Source organism: Copidosoma floridanum, unplaced genomic scaffold (genome assembly GCF_036245765.1).
Source record: "Copidosoma floridanum isolate Cflo_tuat_1 unplaced genomic scaffold, Cflo_Japanese_pri ptg000012l, whole genome shotgun sequence".
Taxonomy (NCBI): Eukaryota; Metazoa; Arthropoda; class Insecta; order Hymenoptera; family Encyrtidae; genus Copidosoma; species Copidosoma floridanum.
Genome location: NW_028321889.1, coordinates 8,970,053 through 8,989,648, shown reverse-complemented (window position 1 = coordinate 8,989,648; position 19,596 = coordinate 8,970,053). Strand labels below are relative to the sequence as shown.

At 32.8% G+C, this 19,596-nt stretch overlaps 1 protein-coding gene and 1 long non-coding RNA gene across 7 annotated transcripts; both read right to left on the bottom strand.

The window, feature by feature from the left end:
* Window positions 1-9,026: 9,026 nt before the first annotated feature.
* LOC106644442 (uncharacterized) lies at window positions 9,027-11,997 on the bottom strand. 5 transcript variants are annotated; one of them, XR_016292906.1, is made up of 6 exons: window positions 11,272-11,997; window positions 10,947-11,041; window positions 10,702-10,831; window positions 10,319-10,589; window positions 9,745-10,127; window positions 9,027-9,449 (listed from the first exon to the last, which is right to left on the bottom strand). It is a non-coding gene; the product is annotated as an uncharacterized LOC106644442 (long non-coding RNA). The 5 variants fall into 5 exon arrangements; XR_016292907.1 differs by having other exon boundaries at window positions 10,702-10,811; XR_016292905.1 differs by lacking the exon at window positions 10,702-10,831 and having other exon boundaries at window positions 9,745-9,807; window positions 9,969-10,127; window positions 11,272-11,992.
* Window positions 11,998-13,224: 1,227 nt separating this feature from the next.
* LOC106644438 (growth hormone-inducible transmembrane protein) lies at window positions 13,225-15,780 on the bottom strand. Of its 2 annotated transcripts, none has more exons than XM_014359934.2 (9): window positions 15,566-15,780; window positions 14,932-15,168; window positions 14,730-14,841; window positions 14,463-14,646; window positions 14,283-14,388; window positions 14,167-14,217; window positions 13,930-14,091; window positions 13,681-13,798; window positions 13,225-13,601 (listed from the first exon to the last, which is right to left on the bottom strand). In XM_014359934.2, the coding sequence occupies exons 2-9, from the start codon at window positions 15,131-15,133 to the stop codon at window positions 13,517-13,519; spliced, it is 1,020 nt and encodes a 339-aa protein (XP_014215420.2). In that variant the 5' UTR covers window positions 15,134-15,168; window positions 15,566-15,780; the 3' UTR covers window positions 13,225-13,516. The 2 variants fall into 2 exon arrangements, with proteins under 2 accessions (XP_014215420.2, XP_014215421.2); XM_014359935.2 differs by lacking the exon at window positions 15,566-15,780 and adding an exon at window positions 15,389-15,493.
* Between the last annotated feature and the right edge of the window lie 3,816 nt (window positions 15,781-19,596).

Here is a 19,596-nt window from a genome sequence, read left to right as displayed (position 1 = left end):
CAAAAGTTAGCTAAAACTTTAAATGGCCATATCTCCGTAAATAATGGAGATAGAGCAAAATAAGCCTTAATTTAAAATCATCGAAATTGAAAAAAAATTTTTTTTTTTGTTTTGAAACTTGGCCTTTGCGACTACACAAAAAATGATAAAATTGTAGTAATTGAGCGTCCAGGCAGTCTAGATTATCATATTAAATAGACCCGAACCCGTAAAAACCTTGAAAATCCAGGATTTTATCTCCAAAAGTTAGCTAAAACTTTAAATGGCCATATCTTCGTAAATAATGGAGATAGAGCAAAATAAGCCTTAATTCGGAATCAGCGGAATTTAAAAAAAAAAACTTTTTTTTTTTTTGAAATAAGGCCTCTGCAACTACACAAAAAATAATAAAATTGTAGTAATTGAGCGTCCAGGCAGTCTAGATTATCATATCAAATAGATCCAAACCCTTAAAAACTTTTAAAATCCAGGATTTTGGTTTTAACAGTTGATCAAAACTTGAAATGGCCGTATCTTCGTAAATAATGGAGATAGAGCAAAATAAGCCTTAATTCGGAATCATCGGAATAAAAAAAAAAAAATTGTTTTTATTTTTGAAATAAGGCCTCTGCAACTACACAAAAAATAATAAAATTGTAGTAATTAAGCGTCTAGGCAGTCTAGTTTATCATATCAAATAGACCCGAACCCGTAAAAACCTTTAAAATCCAGGATTTCATCTCCAAAAGTTAGCTAAAACTTTAAATGGCCATATCTCCGTAAATAATGGAGATAGAGCAAAATAAGCCTTAATTTAAAATCATCGAAATTGAAAAAAAATTTTTTTTTTTGTTTTGAAACTTGGCCTTTGCGACTACACAAAAAATGATAAAATTGTAGTAATTGAGCGTCCAGGCAGTCTAGATTATCATATTAAATAGACCCGAACCCGTAAAAACCTTGAAAATCCAGGATTTTATCTCCAAAAGTTAGCTAAAACTTTAAATGGCCATATCTTCGTAAATAATGGAGATAGAGCAAAATAAGCCTTAATTCGGAATCAGCGGAATTTAAAAAAAAAAACTTTTTTTTTTTTTGAAATAAGGCCTCTGCAACTACACAAAAAATAATAAAATTGTAGTAATTGAGCGTCCAGGCAGTCTAGATTATCATATCAAATAGATCCAAACCCTTAAAAACTTTTAAAATCCAGGATTTTGGTTTTAACAGTTGATCAAAACTTGAAATGGCCGTATCTTCGTAAATAATGGAGATAGAGCAAAATAAGCCTTAATTCGGAATCATCGGAATAAAAAAAAAAAAATTGTTTTTATTTTTGAAATAAGGCCTCTGCAACTACACAAAAAATAATAATATTGTAGTAATTGAGCGTCCAGGCAGTCTAGATTATCATATCAAATAGACCCGAATCCGTAAAAACCTTGAAAATCCAGGATTTCATCTCCAAAAGTTAGCTAAAACTTTAAATGGCCATATCTCCGTAAATAATGGAGATAGAGCAAAATAAGCCTTAATTCGGAATCATCGGAATAAAAAAAAAAAAATTGTTTTTATGTTTGAAATAAGGCCTCTGCAACTACACAAAAAATAATAAAATCGCAGTAATTAATCGTCCAGGCAGTCTAGAATATTATAGCAAATTGACCTGAACCCGTAAAAACCCTAACAATCCATGATTATATCTTTAAAAGTTAGCTAAAACTTTAAATGGCCGTATCTCTGTAAATAATGGAGATAGAGCGAAACAAGCCCTAATTCAGAATCATCAAAATTAAAAAAAAATTTTTTTTTTTTTTGAAATAAGGCCTCTGCAACTACACAAAAAATAATAAAATTGTAGTAATTGAGCGTCCAGGCAGTCTAGATCATCATATCAAATAGACCCGAACCCGTAAAAACCTTGAAAATCCAGGATTTTAGTTCCAAAAGTTAGCTAAAACTTCGAATAGCCGTATCTCCGTAAATAATGGAGATAGAGCAAAATAAGCCTTAATTTGGAATCATCGAAATTAAAAAAAAATTTTTTTTTTTGTTTCGAAACTAGGCCTTTGCAATTACACAAAAAATAATAAAATCGTAGTAATTTATCGTCCAGGCAGACTAGAATATTATAGCAAATTGACCTGAACCCGTAAAAACCCTAACAATCCAGGATTTTATCTCCAAAAGTTAGCTAAAACTTTGAATGGCCGTATCTTCGTAAATAATGGAGATAGAGCTAAATAAGCCTTAATTCGGAATCATCGGAATTAAAAAAAAAAAATTTTTTTTTTTTTGAAATAAGGCCTTTGCAACTACACAAAAAATGATAAAATTGTAGTAATTGAGCGTCCAGGCAGTCTAGATTATCATATTAAATAGACCCGAACATGTAAAAACCTTGAAAATCCAGGATTTTATCTCCAAAAGTTAGCTAAAACTTCAAATGTCCGTATCTCCGTAAATAATGGAGATAGAGCAAAATAATCCCTAATTCGGAATCATCGAAATTAAAAAAAAATTTTTTTTTTTGTTTTGAAACTAGGCCTTTGCAATTACACAAAAAATAATAAAATCGTAGTGATTTATCGTCCAGGCAGTCTAGAATATTATAGCAAATTGACCTGAACCCGTAAAAACCCTAACAATCCAGGATTATATCTTTAAAAGTTAGCTAAAACTTTAAATGGCCGTATCTCCGTAAATAATGGAGATAGAGCGAAATAAGCCCTAATTCGGAATCATCGAAATTAAAAAAAAATTTTTTTTTTTTTTTGAAATAAGGCCTCCGCAACTACACAAAAAATAATAAAATTGTAGTAATTAAGCGTCCAGGCAGTCTAGATCATCATAGCAAGTAGACATAAACCCTTTAAAACAATAAAAATACAGGATTTTGGTTTTAACAGTCAACCAAAATTTAAAATGGCCGTATCTCCGTAAATAATGGAGATAGAGCAAAATAAGCCCTAATTCGGATTCATCAAAATTAAAAAAAAATTTTTTTTTTTTTTTGAAATAAGGCCTTTGCAACTACACGAAAAATAATGAAATTGTAGTTATCAAGCGTCCAGGCAGTCGAGATCATTATAGCAAATAGACACAAACCCGTAAAAACGTTAAAAATCTGGATTTTTGTTTTAAAAGTTGGCCAAAACTTAAATCAGCCGTATCTTTGTCAATAATGAAGATAGCGCGAAATAAGCCTTAATTTGGAATAATCAAAATTTGAAAAAATTTTTTTATTTTTTTTTTTGAAATTAGGCCTTTGCAACACAAAAAACAATAAAATTGTAGTAATTAGGCATCTTGGCAGTCTAGAACAACATAGCAAATAGACTCAAACCAATGAAAACTCTAAAAATCTAGGATTTTGGTTTCAAAAGTTGGCCAAAACTTAAAATGGCCGTATCTCTGTAAATAAGAAAGATAGCGCAAATGAGGCCTTAATTTATATTCATCAAAATTTAAAAAATTTTTTTTTTTTTTTTTTGAAATTAGGCCTTTGCAACAACACAAAAAACGATGAAATTGTAGTAATTAGGCGTACAGGCAGTCTAGAACATCATAGCAAATAGACTTGAATCCGTAAAAACGTTAAAAATCTGGATTTTTGTTTTAAAAGTTAGCTAAAACTTCGAATAGCCGTATCTCCGTAAATAATGGAGATAGAGCAAAATAAGCTTTAATTTGGAATCATCGAAATTGAAAAAAAATTTTTTTTTTTTTTTGAAATTAGGCCTTTGCAACAACACAAAAAACGATAAAATTGTAGTTATAAGGCATCTTGGCAGTCTTGAACAACATAGCGAATAGACTCAAACCAATGAAAACTCTAAAAATCTGGGATTTTGGTTTTAAAAGTTGGCTAAAACTTAAAATGGCCGTATTTCCGTAAATAATGAAAATAGCGCAAAATAGGCTTTAATTTGGAATCATCAAAATTAAAAAAATTTTTTTTTTTTTCTTAATTCGGCCTTTTTAACTACACAAAAAACAATAAAATTGTAGTAATTAAGCGTCCAGGCAGTCGAGAACATAATAGCAAATTAACCCAAGCCCGTAAAAACTTTAAAAATCTGGATTTTTGTTTTAAAAGTTGGCCAAAACTTAAAATGGCCGTATCTCCGTAAATAATGAAGATAGCGCGAAATGAGCCTTAATTTGGAATCATCAAAATTTGAAAAAATTTTTTTTTTTTTTTTCGAAATCAGGCCTTTGCAACGACACAAAAAACAATAAAATTGTAGTAATTAGGCGTCTTGGCAGTCTAGAACATTATAGCACATAGACCCGAACACGTAAAAACTCTGAAAATCTAGGATTTTGATTTTAAAAGTTGGCCAAAACTTAAAATGGCCGTATCTCTGTAAATACTGGAGATAGCGCAAAATAAGCCTCAATTTGGAATTAATAAAATTTAAAAAAAAATTTTTTTTTTTTTTTGAAATTAGGCCTTTGCAACGACACAAAAAACAATAAAATTGTAGTAATTAGGCGTCTTGGCAGTCTAGAACATTATAGCACATAGACCCGAACACGTAAAAACTCTGAAAATCTAGGATTTTGATTTTAAAAGTTGGCCAAAACTTAAAATGGCCGTATCTCTGTAAATACTGGAGATAGCGCAAAATAAGCCTCAATTTGGAATTAATAAAATTTAAAAAAAATTTTTTTTTTTTTTTGAAATTAGGCCTTTTTAACTACACAAAAAAACGATAAAATTGTAGTAATTAGGCGTCTTGGTAGTCTAGAACATTATAGCACATAGACCCGAACACGTGAAAACTCTGAAAATCTAGGATTTAGATTTTAAAAGTTGGCCAAAACTTAAAATGGCCGTATTTCCGTAAATACTGGAGATAGCGCAAAATAAGCCTCAATTTGGAATCATTTAAATATAAAAATTTTTTTTTTTTTTGTAATTAGGCTCTTAACTTCTCCACGAAAAATAATGAAATTGTAGTTATCAAGCGTCCAGGCAGTCGAGATCATTATAGCAAATAGATACAAACCCGTAAAAACGTTAAAAATCTGGATTTTTGTTTTAAAAGTTGGCCAAAACTTAAATCAGCCGTATCTCCGTAAATAATGAAGATAGCGCGAAATAACCCTTAATTTGGAATAATCAAAATTTGAAAAAAATTTTTTTTTTTTTTTTTGAAATTAGGCCTTTGCAACAACACAAAAAACAATAAAATTGTAGTAATTAGGCATCTTGGCAGTCTAGAACAACATAGCAAATAGACTCAAACCAATGAAAACTCCAAAAATCTGGGATTTTGGTTTTAAAAGTTGGCCAAAACTTAAAATGGCCGTATCTCTGTAAATAAGAAAGATAGCGCAAATTAGGCCTTAATTTATATTCATCAAAATTTAAAAAATTTTTTTTTTTTTTTTTGAAATTAGGCCTTTGCAACAACACAAAAAACGATAAAATTGTAGTAATTAGGCGTACAGGCAGTCTAGAACATCATAGCAAATAGACTTGAATCCGTAAAAACGTTAAAAATCTGGATTTTTGTTTTAAAAGTTGGCCAAAACTTAAATCAGCCGTATCTTCGTAAATAATGAAGATAGCGCGAAATAAGCCTTAATTTGAAAGTATCAAAATTTGAAAAAATTTTTTTTTTTTTTTGAAATTAGGCCTTTGCAACAACACAAAAAACGATAAAATTGTAGTAATAAGGCATCTTGGCAGTCTTGAACAACATAGCGAATAGACTTAAACCAATGAAAACTCTAAAAATCTGGGATTTTGGTTTTAAAAGTTGGCCAAAACTTAAAATGGCCGTATCATCGTAAATAATGAAGTTAGCGCGAAATAAGCCTTAATTTGGAATCATCAAAATTTGAAAAAAAATTTTTTTTTTTTTAAAATGGGCCTTTGCAACTACGCAAATGATTATAAAATTGTATTAGTTATGTGTCCTGTCAGTCTAAAACATTATAGCTAATGTCCACTATTCCGTGAAAACACTTTAAACCTTGATGTTTTAGTTAAAAGAATGGCTAAAACTTAAAACGGCCATATTTCCGTAAATAATGGAGATAGAGCTAAATAAGCCTTAATTTGAAATCATCAAAATTAAAAAAAAAATTAATTTTTCTTTTTGATAGTGGGCCTTTGCAACTACACAATAAATGATTAAATTGTATAATTTAAGATTCTAGGAAGTCTAGAACATCATAGCAAACCCGTTCACAAACCCGTTAAAACGCTTAAAACCTTGATTTATTGGTTCAAAAGATGACCAAACCTTAAAACGGCCGTATCTCTGTAAATAATGGAGATAGAGCTAAATAAGCCTTAATTTGGAATCATCAAAATTTCAAAAAAATTTTTTTTTTTTTTTTTGATAGATAGCCTCTTTAACTGCACGAATAATAATTAAACTGTATTAGTTATGTGTCTCGTCGGTCTAAAACATCATAGCAAATGTCTACAAACTTGTAAAAACACTCGAAACCTTGATTTTTTGTTTTAAAGATGGCCAAATTTTAAAACGGCCGTATCTCCGAAAATAATAGAGATAGAGCTAAATAAGCTTTAATTTAAAATCATCAAAATTTAAAAAAAATATTTTTTTTTTTGATAGTAGGCCCTTGCAACTACACTATAAATGATTAAATTGTATAATTTAAGATTCTAGGAAGTCTAAAACATCATAGCAAATGTTACTAAACTTGTGAAAACACTTAAAACCTTGATTTTTTGTTTAAAAGATGGCCAAACCTTAAAACGGCCGTATCTCTGTAAATAATAGAAATAGAGCCGAATAAGCCTTAATTTAGAATCATTAAAATTCCAAAAATTTTTTTTTTTTTTCCCAAAGTGGGCCTTTGCAACTACACAAGTGAAAATAAAACTGTTTTAGTTATGTGTCCAGTCAGTCTAAAACATCATAGCTAATGTCCACAAACCCGTAAAAACACTTGAGACCTTAATTTTTCAGTCTAAAAGATGGCCAAACCTCAAAACGGCCGTATCTTCGTAAATAATAGAGATAGAGCTAAATAAGCCATTATTTGGAATCATTAAAATTTAAAAAAAAATTATTTTTTTTTGACAGATAGCCTCTTTAACTGCATGAATAATAATTAAATTGTATTAGTTATGTGTCCAGTCGGTCTTAAACATCATGGCAAATATCTACGAACCCGTGAAAACACCTTAAACCTTGATTTTTCAGTTAAAAAGATGGCTAAACCTTAAAACGGCCGTATCTCCGTAGATAATAGAGATAGAGCTAAATAAGCCTTAATTTAGAATCATAAAAATTTCATAAATTTTTTTTTTTTCTTTGATAGTGGGCCTTTGCAACTACACAAATGATAATAAATTGTGTTAGTTATGTGTCCAGTCAGTCTAAAACATTATAGCTAATGTTTACAAACCCGTGAAAACACTTAAAACCTTGATTTTTTAGTTTAAAAGATGGCCAAACCTTGAAACGACCGTATCTCCGTAAATAATGGAGATAGAGCTAAATAAGCCTTAATTTGGAATCATAAAAATTCCAAAAAAAATTTTTTTTTTTTCAAAGTGGGCCTTTGCAACTACGCAAATGATAATGAAATTGTATTAGTTATGTGTCCTGTCAGTCTAAAACATCATAGCTAATGTCCACAAACTCGTGAAAACACTTAAATTCTTGATTTTTCAGTTTAAAAGATGGCCAAACCTTAAAACGGCCGTATCTCCGTAGATGATGGAGATAGAGCTAAATTAGCCTTATTTTGGGATCATTAAAATTTTTAGAAAATTTTTTTCTCTTTCGATATTAGGCCTTTGCAACTTCACGAAAAATATTATAAATGTATTATTTAAGTGTCTAGGCAGTCTAGAACATCTAAGCTATTGATCACAAACCCGTGGAAACGCCCAAAACCTGAATTTTGGGGTTAAAAAGATGGCCAAAACTTAAAACAGCTGTATCTCTGTAAATAATTGAGATAGAGCTAAATAAGCCTGAATTTGGGATCACTGAAATCAATGAAAATGTTTTATTTTATTCATTTATATCAGGCCCTTGCAACAACACTAAAAATATTATAAATGTATTAGTTCGAACCCTTGACCTCAAGCATATGAATCGGGTACTTTACCCACTCTGCTACAAGCGCTGCCGACGATAGAAACTCGATTTCTTGTACTTATGTGGTTCATAACTATAATATTTTATTTTAATATGTATTCAATGATAATACATCAATTTATGATAAATTATGTATTTGTTTTTTAAATAATTAATTTAAAAAAATAAATAAATAAACATGTAGAATAGAGTTGAAGAACGTATCAATGGTTTCTAAAGGCATTTACAATATCACATAATTACATAAATAAAGTAATTTATTAAATCAATTATAAATGAATTATGTAAGATCATTATATAGATATATTTCGAGTTTTATATCATTTTTATGGTCTTCAAGGGCACTTACTTGAAGTACTGTATTTATGCACGACGTTCTCACGAAGTTTAACCATCGTGAGTACTAAACTATTGTTTTTTTTTTCATTCTTTTTTCAAGTTTTTGTTTTAGTAAACAACAGGAATTCAGTACTAACGTTTACAGAGCTTCGTTCTTCCTGTGGGTCTGGCGACCCCCTTGTTACCTGAGAAATTGTGTCTGTACTCATCTCATGTTTAAAGAACTTCGTTCTTACCGTGGGTCCCATGACCCATTAATACCCCCTGGTTTGTTGTTTTATTTTTATTTTTTCTTTTTTACAGAGCACTGACGAAGGATTTTGCTCAAACTGCTCTGGTTCGTTAGTCTTTATAGTAAGTAACACGTCGGTATTATTTATTTCAGATCCGTAGACGACTTTGCGTAATGTGTTACACAATAAGACAAACATTCATACCAAAAAAATAATAAAAACTTGGAAAGCAAAATCACAAAAAAATTACAGGAATTTATCATTAGATACAAAGGATTTAATTGAATTATAAAAGTAAAACTGAAAGAATTTGTATTTACTTTGAACATTATTATATACATTATTACATATAGTCATACTCTACTACAGACGTTAGAAGAGTTCATTTTTAGTTCTTAAGTTTTTTGTTGTCTTTATACTTGTTTTATTTTCATTTTATTTTTTGTGCCTTTTGCTTTTTGTATTTAGGCTCGTTTCTTTTCGTTATTAAACTAGGTCTGCGCACAGGTTTCTTGGAAAACCTCTAGCAGTTTTTATGAAGTTGTGTCATACAATATACATACATAGAAAGTATCTTTGTACACCAGGTTTAATAAATAAAATAGTCTATCCCGCGACTCTTCTCCTTCAGCTGTGGCGCAACGGCAATGTATTCATGCGTGAGTTGACTCGCGATTGCGCAGAAGAAAACGTTCCTTGGGGCGATGGTCTGCTTTCGTCGTGGGCGCGAAGCTGGTTGCTGTGGCTGAGACGCCACATACTTATATATTTTTGCAAAATTTCTCAACGATGTATTTACCTAAAATATTAGTAAATCGTTTGGTTATGGTCTGTAGAAGAAGCTAGTATTTTTTTTTTTTTCGTGAATCTGTTGACGACCGAGCGGCTATTCGTTCGTTCGAGTTATAAATCAAAGATAAATTATCTTAGTTACCAATAAAACTTTATTGCATTTTTTTTTTTTTTTTTTTTTTTACGAGCAAGATCGGGCACGAGATGCGTGTGCAATAAAGCTCTATCGTAATGTGCAGTGTTCTCTCTTATACTGTAACACGCTTATGTTTATATGGTTTTGTAACCAACTAGTTACTTACATAATATATAAGTGTGTATACTCGTCCTTATCGTTATTACAAAGAGGAAGGGAGAAAACTCAGCTGTCAATCAAATTTCAATCCAAGTGTTTATTTTCAATTAAAAAAAAAATTATTAGATGTATTACGATAGTTAATAAGGTTAAATTTTTTTTTTACGAAATCGATATCAACTGTAAATGAAAGCAAAATTCTAATCAAAAGACTGGAATATATATCAAGACCTGTCAAGGTATTTGCAATCGGTGAAAGTTATTGTCGCTGTGGACCACTCTCACGGCTCCATTGCACATGCAGCCCAGTGATACAAGTTTCGCTTTCAGGGTGCCATTTATAGTCAAGTCGTTTTGCCAAGCTTCCATGGTTACCATTGCCATCACCACCTAAACAATATTATTTTATTAATACGTACTACTTATATTCACAATATCAACATTTTTCGGTAACAAACGTTCAAAAATCTCATTTTTAAGGTTGAATCAATGTAAAATCATAAATTGGATCCAATGTATAATCATTGACAAAAAAAAAGGTTTAGAAAGTAAAAAAAATTTTATTAGTAATTACAAATTACCTCTAGTGAAGAGCACTCTTCAGACAGGGCCAAAAACTCGAGCACACCATCGGTGGATCCGAGTCTAAAAGATTGGATTCAACAGAGTCAAGATTTTTCAGCTAATCACCGTACAATGTACTTTTCATCACTCCTTCATGGGCCTTCATAAAATTCACGTTACTCTATAGCGTATTCATCTCCCCATTGTGAGCAATTGGTCTGGAGAATAAAGACAGTTCAATCCAGACGTTGTGCACTCAAGTGCCAGAGAAGTTTTGAATTTTGGTAACTGAAAGAAAATCCAGTTGATAACAAAAAAGTAATCGATAATTAAAATAAATTTGTTACTACATTCGTGAACTTGACAAAAAAAAATTAAATCATCTTTTACAATAACCCACCAACAAGTCTGCTGAGTAGTTCCACAGTTGATTGGAGGTGGGTTGTCTTACAGACAGCAAGCAAATGTATTATCTCTCAAGCATGGTTTGGATATTATGTGCAATGACCTCTTTTGCAGGACAAATATAACTTTAGATTGGGCGTTTACAGTGGAACAAAGCAACAAGAAGGGATAAGGATTTTGAGAAAATAGAATTTTCAAGTTGTACAAAGGTCCTGTTAAGTACTTGGTGTGCAAATTTACCTGACAGTTCAAAACCGCAGTTTCTTGATCGCCAATCACAAAGACTTGGTGCATGGAAGATTCGCACTTCTTAGCCCCCCCGACTAACGACAGAACTATCCATGGGTACGTCACGGCAACAGATTTTATCAACAGATTAAGAAAACATGATCAATTACAGACACTGACATTATAATGTTAAGTATATAAATTTAATTAGAGACTAATAATAAGTGAAAATGTTAGTAACCACGTTTTGAGGCAGACATCATATTTAAGGTTATGTCACCATCAAAAATGTCTACTTGATTGTGAAATGTAAATATACTTGAAAGATTTTACTCACCCTAATAAATTATATTTAGCAGCAGTTTTTAAAACAAACACAGCGTCTGTCTCTCTGTTAGTTTTCTCGTCTGGAAATTGAAACCCAACAACTTTTATGGGGGCTCAATCCATCAACAACGATCCACCGCCTCGCCACCCTCGCCAGAGAATACAGAAACACATCCCCTTTATGTATATAATATGTATATATAGAAGGTCGGGGCCCGACGGCGTCGGGGTCGGGCTAGCCCAACTTTGAACCTTCTATATATACATAAGCCTCGCTTCACTAGTTCTCTCTGCACCATAGAGATAATATTAACTCTATGCTCTGCACTGATACGAGCAATGTGAGTGTGGTGTGGTATAGCATTTGGCGTACAGCATCACATAAAATACCGACTCCGTTACCGCTTACCGGTGTTGTGTGTCAAACTGTAGAACCTCCGTGTGGTTCATACAAGCCGACATGGCGAACGGTCCATAATTAAAATTTGAAATTTTTTCACAAGTACAATACCTTATTTAATAAAAATTTAAAAAAGGATAAAATTATCATAGGTGTATGGTACCGTGCTGTACGTACTTTGTGAGATTGTTTACCATCGCCAATGGTAACGATGAAGCCGACACCATAAGGACAAAATTCTACGATCATGAAAAATAAATTTAAAAAATTTTAGAAACGATGAAATAAGTATTCCTTTTCGAAAGTCTAAACTCCTTCAGAGTAGGTGATTTCATCACTTGGAGCGCGAAAAAAGCATGGGCTATGCTCTGAATTTGGAATATTTGTATTGAAAATTTTCAAAAACTTTAAATCGCCATATCAAATAACTTTTTTTTTTTTGCTTTTCGAAATTGTGAGTCATTGGAATTTGTTTCAAAAGCCCTTATATTATATTATATTATACAACCACACTCTAAATTTAAAATTTTCAAATTCAAAATTCTAGAAATTTTCAAATCGCTATATCTTTGTAAATAATTCAAATAATCCAAAAAGCAAGATATTTCAAGATCATAAATCTTGAAATTGCCATATCGCTGCAAAATAACGAAGCAATCGTGGAAAGGACGATAATTCGTCATCATGGAAAAAAAAAATTTTTGGACATTGGTCCTTGAAATGTTGAAACATTTGCTTTTAAATCTTCAGTATCATTTACATTGAGTTTATTCATCAAAAAAAAAATTAGCGATTAAATTACAAATGTCTGATATGCCGACAACAATGTCAACCTCGAAATCATCGACAAATGCAGCAGCGCATCCAAGGAATTATGTAACCATGGCTTAGCTGATTGCGTCGATTCATTTTTTTTCAATAAAACGAATTAATTATTTCATAAATGGTTAACCCTGAATTCTCAACTTGTACATTTTTTCACGCATCCTCAAACGTGAAATTTAACGTTCTTATCAACTTAGCTACTACTTTGGCTCCCCGATCAAAAATATTACCAGTCAGTACGCCTCTTACAAGCTCTTCCAACTTGGCTGTACCTTTTGAACGCTTGATCGTTCACAACAACTTATTTTCTTTTATCTCGTGCAGCAGTTGAAATAAGAAGCAATAAAATAAAATCATACTCACTAAACCTCTAGCTTACACTTTAGCAGCTCTGCATATTTGATATCCGTCCCAACTTTTACCAAGTTGGCTTTTACAAGATTCCCACAACTTACTACCAACGCGACGTGTTTTAAACTTGACAAAGTTAAGCCTATTGCCTTCACTGACGACCTCGGTCCAGTTAATTCATAAGTTCTCATTTTCACAGGGATCGTACGTACAAATTCGTTTCAGGCACTTTGGATTGATTGGATGAATCAATTAAATTTTTTTCATCAACGAAATCATACGAAAGATCGTATTACGGTTCTCAACTAGCATTCTAGCCTTCACTAATTTTGAGCAGAGTTGGTCCCCCGTGATACCACACTATCAAATGTTAATACTAAACATGGATTATTGTATTACAATTTTATTTTCAGGTGGATTTCCTAGTACAGAGATTTTTGTAACTTTCATATTAGTTATTAAATGTTTATTTGTCAAACTTTGAAACCAATGTGCCAAATTCAAGGTAACACGCGAGATAAATAATTAACTACAAAGTTATTCTACTGGCATCATCAATAGTATTCAAATATCTCATAGAATAATATCTCATAAAAAAAAAAAAAAGTAATACTTGATAATTTAATTATTTTACATTTATTCACAAATAATGAAATGAATTCAGCTAGTTGGTATGGATTTATTTGCGCCTGTTTCCACCACCAGCCAAAATTGTGAGAATTCTAATAAATATGTTGACAGTATCCATGTAAATAGAGATAGCACTAAAAAATGAGATTTAATTGTTACGTTGACGATTAATCATCAGTTGTTGCTCAAGGAAACAACTGTAGTACTGCTTACCTGTTTATTGGATCAAAAGGAGCCATTGTATCGTAACTGTACTGAGGCATGGTTTCTGCTTTCTTGATAATGCGCTGTGTATCGTAGAGAAGAAATCCAGAAAAGAGTAATAGTCCTCCTGCAATAGGATTGTGTGGATATTTCATATGTAGAAGAAAAAAATAATAAGTCATGTTTTCAAATACCACAAACAGGTCAGTTCTTCACAGCCAACTCAAAATTCTTTAAATTTTACTTGAAAATATTTACCGTAAAGGGCTATAGAGTGCAACCCTGCCCCAAGTGCTGTAGTGGGAGGAAGGAACATTGTACCCAAGCTGCTGCAAAACACTACCCCCAAACCAATAGCCAGAGGTCCGCCCATTGATAAAAACTTTTCAGAAGGTGCGCACACAGCTACAGCCGATAAACCTACCGTTGTATTTTTAATTAATCAACCGGTACAACACAAGCTCTAATAAATACACTTGAAATGGAAATCCATACCTCCCACAACACCAGCTGTGTACAAAGCAGCTCTCATGATTAAGGGACCACCTAAAAATGAAATTACATACCCGTATGACTAATTAATGTAATCAACAAATGAGAACCTAACCCACCTAATAGGCATAAGGGAGCCAGAACCGTGCCAATAACGCTAGTATGGAGTAGAAAAGCCATTTGCTTAGGTCCAAATCCCTCCTTGTACGGAATACTCTGTGCCACCTGTAAAATTTATGATGGTCAAGTGCATCTATTACTCAATCGACTTTAAATGTATGTATCAAAATTTAACAGACCATTCCAGTACCAATCATAGCAACCATTGTACCAATCATTGCTAACCATCCTTGACGCATAACCAGATTCATCATGGCTGGAGATCTCAAGCAAATAGCTGCTGCTGCAGCACTCGATGCTATAGAAGTACCAAAATACATGTAGGTCGTATGAATTCTATCTGTGACATATTGGGGCCATAATCTACAAGGAAATTTAACAATACCCATGAAATGATTCATCAATTGCAAAAAAAAACGCAACAAAAATTGTTTTGTATAACCTACCCTGCTCTATCTATGGCACCTGTGGAAGAAGACAGACCTAAACCATAATAACAAAGTGCTCCGATTCCTACAAGAGCTCCTCCAGCTACAGCTCCTTGTCCAACTTTGAATGCTGCAATCGAATTAAATAAAAAAAATTGTTTATCAACACGACACGACACTTGGGTTGATCTATAAACAAACTTATCGATGCCATACTTGCCTGATTCACCAGCTGGAGCCATTGCCTGTTCAGTGATGGTAGCTCGTCTCCTGGCACTTCTGGTAAACGAAGTCCGTCCTTCATCGGCAAACAGTCTGATGTTTTGAATTTTCGTTAGCTGTGGTTTAGTTATCGTAGGAAGCTTGAATAACGTTTTGGTTTGTGGTACAAGCGTACTACGGCACACTCGTGCTAGCAACATGATTCAGCTGTGTGTGGTTGTTGTTGACTCAGCGGCTGTAAAATGTTAAAAATAATAACATTTTCATTGGAAAAAAATCCATTTCGCAAGAGAAAATGGTTGTGCATAAATAAATGGATGGTAAGAAAAAAGAAAATATTTCAAGGTTAGAGTTAACTATTTGATATTAGTTTCCTCAGCGTTGAAATTTCTAGACAATCAATGTATGAAAATAGCGTGCTTAACGTAAGTAGTCATAATTATCAAGTTGTATACAGCGATGTGACAACAGAAGGTCCAAATTTGATTACAGTTTGTCAAAAGAGCAGAAAGACGTTCAATTTAAAATCCGACGGCTAAATAATGGATATTTGTTTATTTTTCCATGACAACAGTGTACAAGAGAAGAAATGTGAGTATACTTTAACCAACGGTTGCAATAAATTTACTTACATGATGCAATAACTTCACAACTTGAAATATTAATACTACTATATTGCCAAGCACGATAAGGTTCGAGTTCCTCGTTACAACTGATGAGAGATGCGCACGTCGAATGCTCTCGAACGCCAACACTTTGTCGTAAAATGTTGTACTTATATGTCTTATATACTTATTTTGGCCAGCCGCTCAGCCGCTGACGTTTTTCTTTGCGTTTAGACACGTTTTTCAAATTTATACGTAAGTACTTAAAAGAGTAGATACAGAGAGAATTTCGCTGCAGCAAAAGTGCATTCGGTTAATAGAGAAAGTTGGGAACTTTTTACCATATCATCAGGTGCACACATACATGCATCTGCTGCCGATAATGCAGGGAGATTTGCTTTTTTCCTGCATCAAACTATCGTACTTTATACGTACTTATGTACATACAATTATATAGTATGTACACTCAGTGGAACTCTGATCTGTCTCGGACCCTATTATTGAACAGTACTTCACTCCATAGTTCCGAAATAGGGTCCGGGACAGATCAGAGTTCCACTGAGTGTACATTCCTAGGTCAGTGTCAGTACACTGTAATATAGAAAAAAAAAAAAAAAAAATTTATAGTTATGTTCGCGTATACTAAGCTTCACTTAGTAATCAATTTTAAAAAAATGTTAGTTTTCCATAAATTTTAGCAAGTTGAATGGAATATAAACAAGATGAAAATGTTGTTAAAAATAAATAATAATTGCGAAAGTAATGTTACTCTGCAGAATGATTCATGCAAAAATTTTACAGCTTAATTGGAGAGGTCCAATTTAAATCTACGTGATTTAAACACTTTATACAGGGCACTTGACATCAATAAATTTTGTGACGTTGAAACGAAAGAAACATTTCAAAGTGCAAATGAGATTCGGATAATTTTTTTTTACATCTTGCTGAGTTTTAATTCGCAACATATTTTTTGGGTTTTGTTTTATATATATAAATATTTATATTATATTATCCATGTTCGTCGCGAGTTGAGTGGAAGAAGATATCTCGATTTTAATGTGAAAATTTTTCTGTGTGAATGATTTTATTTGGAATAATCACAAATATCTCAGTTATTAAATAACTATAATCATTGTAATATAAATAATAAATAATCATAAAATAGCGAAACAATACATTAATATGAAGGAACGTTTGTATTTATATTGCATTTGTCAGATATCTATAAAAAAAGTCTCAAATCAAATGACTGATATTTATAGTTAATGTTTCAAACTAAACTAACGCTTAACATGCGATATTTGAATAATTAAAATCAAACTTTATGTCTCCGAGACGTTACACACAATATATTTATGAGCATAGGTAATAATTAGATGTTTGACGATAACTTTAACTTTTTTAAGGAAATTCGCAATTTTCCTGTAATTGAGAGAGAAAAATCTAAACATTATCTCAAGTATGATGGAAATACCCGGTGAAGGTGGTGGAGAATGCACAGAGTATATCCAAAAATGAATTAATCAAGGAAACGACGTAAAATTTTGCAAATCAGCCGTGAACCATTAATTTATGGGAGTATGTAATAGCTCGCTCGTGCCGATTGATAAATGTGTTAAGGGGTGTTGGGAATCATATGTATAACCCCACGGAAACAGAGGGAGGCTCCCAGTTTGTTCATACATCATTTCCCACGGTTACGCGCGCTTAATTTTTTTTTTTTTTTTCATACATCTTCTTCGCTCGCTATCTTGCGTTTGTATACGTATGTATAATATGTGTACAGTAACTGTAGAGGTACTTTGGAAAATTTAAACATACATTTCCGATTGGCTCATGTATTCCTAAAGCACGTATATGATTCATTATGCGCTGATGACGAGATTAAAAATTGATACACAAGTTTTTTTTTTTTTTTTTTTTTTTTTTTTCCACGGGGTCACCACTGAAACCGTAATCTTCTGATAATAAAGTAAGTAGACCGCGGTATGAGCGTTGGGCGCGTATAGTTGAAAAAATGTGTATTCAAATTCGTAAAGTTGCACATTAACAATACTTTTATACAAAGAACCAAGTATTTGGAAGCAAAGAAAAAAAAAAAAAAACAATGGTATTACATCCATCATCTGACGTACATTATTCAATGTGCTTTATCCGAATAAACGTAATTGTAAGAAATCTCTGCGTGGCCTTATTTTCATGAGAGATGATGGGGTGGACCTACGAGCAAGTAAACTCTGGTGTAATATTTATTCATCGGCACCTTTCTTCCAGCTCTAGTTATAGCAAAACCCTATATACATTCTTCCTCCCCAGGGTTTCCATTTATACGGGTACTGCATCCTCTTGTTTTGTGCTTGGTGTATAGAGCTGACCCCCTGTCTGCCCAAGTTATCCCATTCATTCGAGTGTTCTCTTTCGTAAAAGTAGCCGAAACGTAAGACAAGTGTTTTTTTTGCAATTACGTTGGGATACTTTACACGGAGTACCTGATTCGGGTTTTTCTTTTTTTTTTTTTTTTTTTTTTTTCTTCTTTTTTTTACGAGCTCTGAGATCTTTTTCGAGTTGTTGATGGTTGAGAGCCCCCCTGATGTTTTGCCACAATGTGTATCAAGTCTGTTATTCTAAATTTTTCTCGCTCAACTAGGTCAGAAGGAATCTTTATATTAATAGCCGCAACTACCATTGCAACTGTTTGTCTATATCCATGGTTTTTGTACGAATGAGGTGTATTTTTTTTTTCTTCAATTTTTATTACATTTTATTTGTAAAATAAATTCATGTAGTTATTTCTTTGAGACGAAAAAATACGAGGTTCCGAGGAAAATTTTAGCACAAGTATCCCGGTGCTAGGATCAAGCTAGCTCAAATATGTGCCGTTGAAGTGTTATCCCGTGAAAAATCGTACGGAAAAAATTTTCACGCGTCTCAGTCTACATACGTTTAAAAATATCGCAAGTTGCTCATCGGTGTGTCAGTACTTTTCGCGGAAATTTTTTTCTCGCCAATTCTTTTAAAAGCCATACAAGACCCACTCTATATACATAACAACCTCGGTTAGTTGTAGACAAGTACACGTTGGAGAGACGCAAAAATATAACGAAATATACATGTCGGAAAAATTTTTTGGAACGCCAAAAAAAAAAAAAAAAAAAAAAAGAAAGAAAAGCGAGTCATTTAATTTGTGAATGAAGCCGGTCTAGTCGTGTTGTATAGTAATGACGTGATTAACATTTCAGGAATCCCATCGTAGGAGAGTAGGAGGTATTTTAGAAGTATATAAAAAAAAAAAAAAAATAGAGCTGATGTATGGATCTTTTGAAAATTTGAGTGTCAATATCCGATTTTTGTAGTGCGTATGCATAAGTCGCGATGATTGATTACACCGATAATTATAGTGACCAGGCGACTTATCGCCATCCAGTTCGTAATTCGAACCATCAAGGGCGTGGACCCACTCTCTCGTGCTAAACAGAGAGGGAGTGAGAGCGGGTGCGGCGCGTACGTTTTCTGGTATACAGATACATGGATTCAAGTGAGTTTGTGTGCGGAGTATTTTATATATATACAAAGGTAAGTATTAGAACAGAAGCGTCCGAGAGTATAAGTGCTCTTTCTCTCTTGTGTTTGCTCTTGTACGATGAGGAGGAGGGGTAGCTCAAAACTAGCCACGACGAACCACCACCACCACCACCTCCTCCTCTTCCTCCTTGTTCTCGTCGACGTGCATATATAGTCGAGTCAATATTTGAACGAGCCAGGATTACTGTTTTCTTTTTCTTGCTCTTGCCTCAGAGTCAACTGGGCTCGGCATCGCGAACGAGCCGGCAAAACGCTCGAGCGCGGCAAATCGAGCGCACTCTTGTATATTTTATACAATATATATCCGCTGTTGCTTCTTTTATTATTACTTTTCGGTTTATTCGCCTTTTTTGACTATTTTTTAGTCACGTCTAGTTAAACTTGAAGATTCGCATAATCCACTTGTAGCGGTGTGTGCGTCGAAAAATATACAGTGTACTTTGGTTCAAGTTGTTTGTTTTTTTTTCTTCAGAGTA

Excerpts from the sequence above, each read along its gene's own strand:
- LOC106644438 (XM_014359934.2), bottom strand. The coding sequence starts at position 15,133 with ATGTTGCTAGCACGAGTGTGCCGTAGTACGCTTGTACCACAAACCAAA. Across the intron at positions 14,842-14,931 it reads GGCTCCAGCTGGTGAATCAG|CATTCAAAGTTGGACAAGGA; the intron begins GCAAGTATGGCA and ends ATTCGATTGCAG. Across the intron at positions 14,647-14,729 it reads GGTGCCATAGATAGAGCAGG|ATTATGGCCCCAATATGTCA; the intron begins GTAGGTTATACA and ends ATTTCCTTGTAG.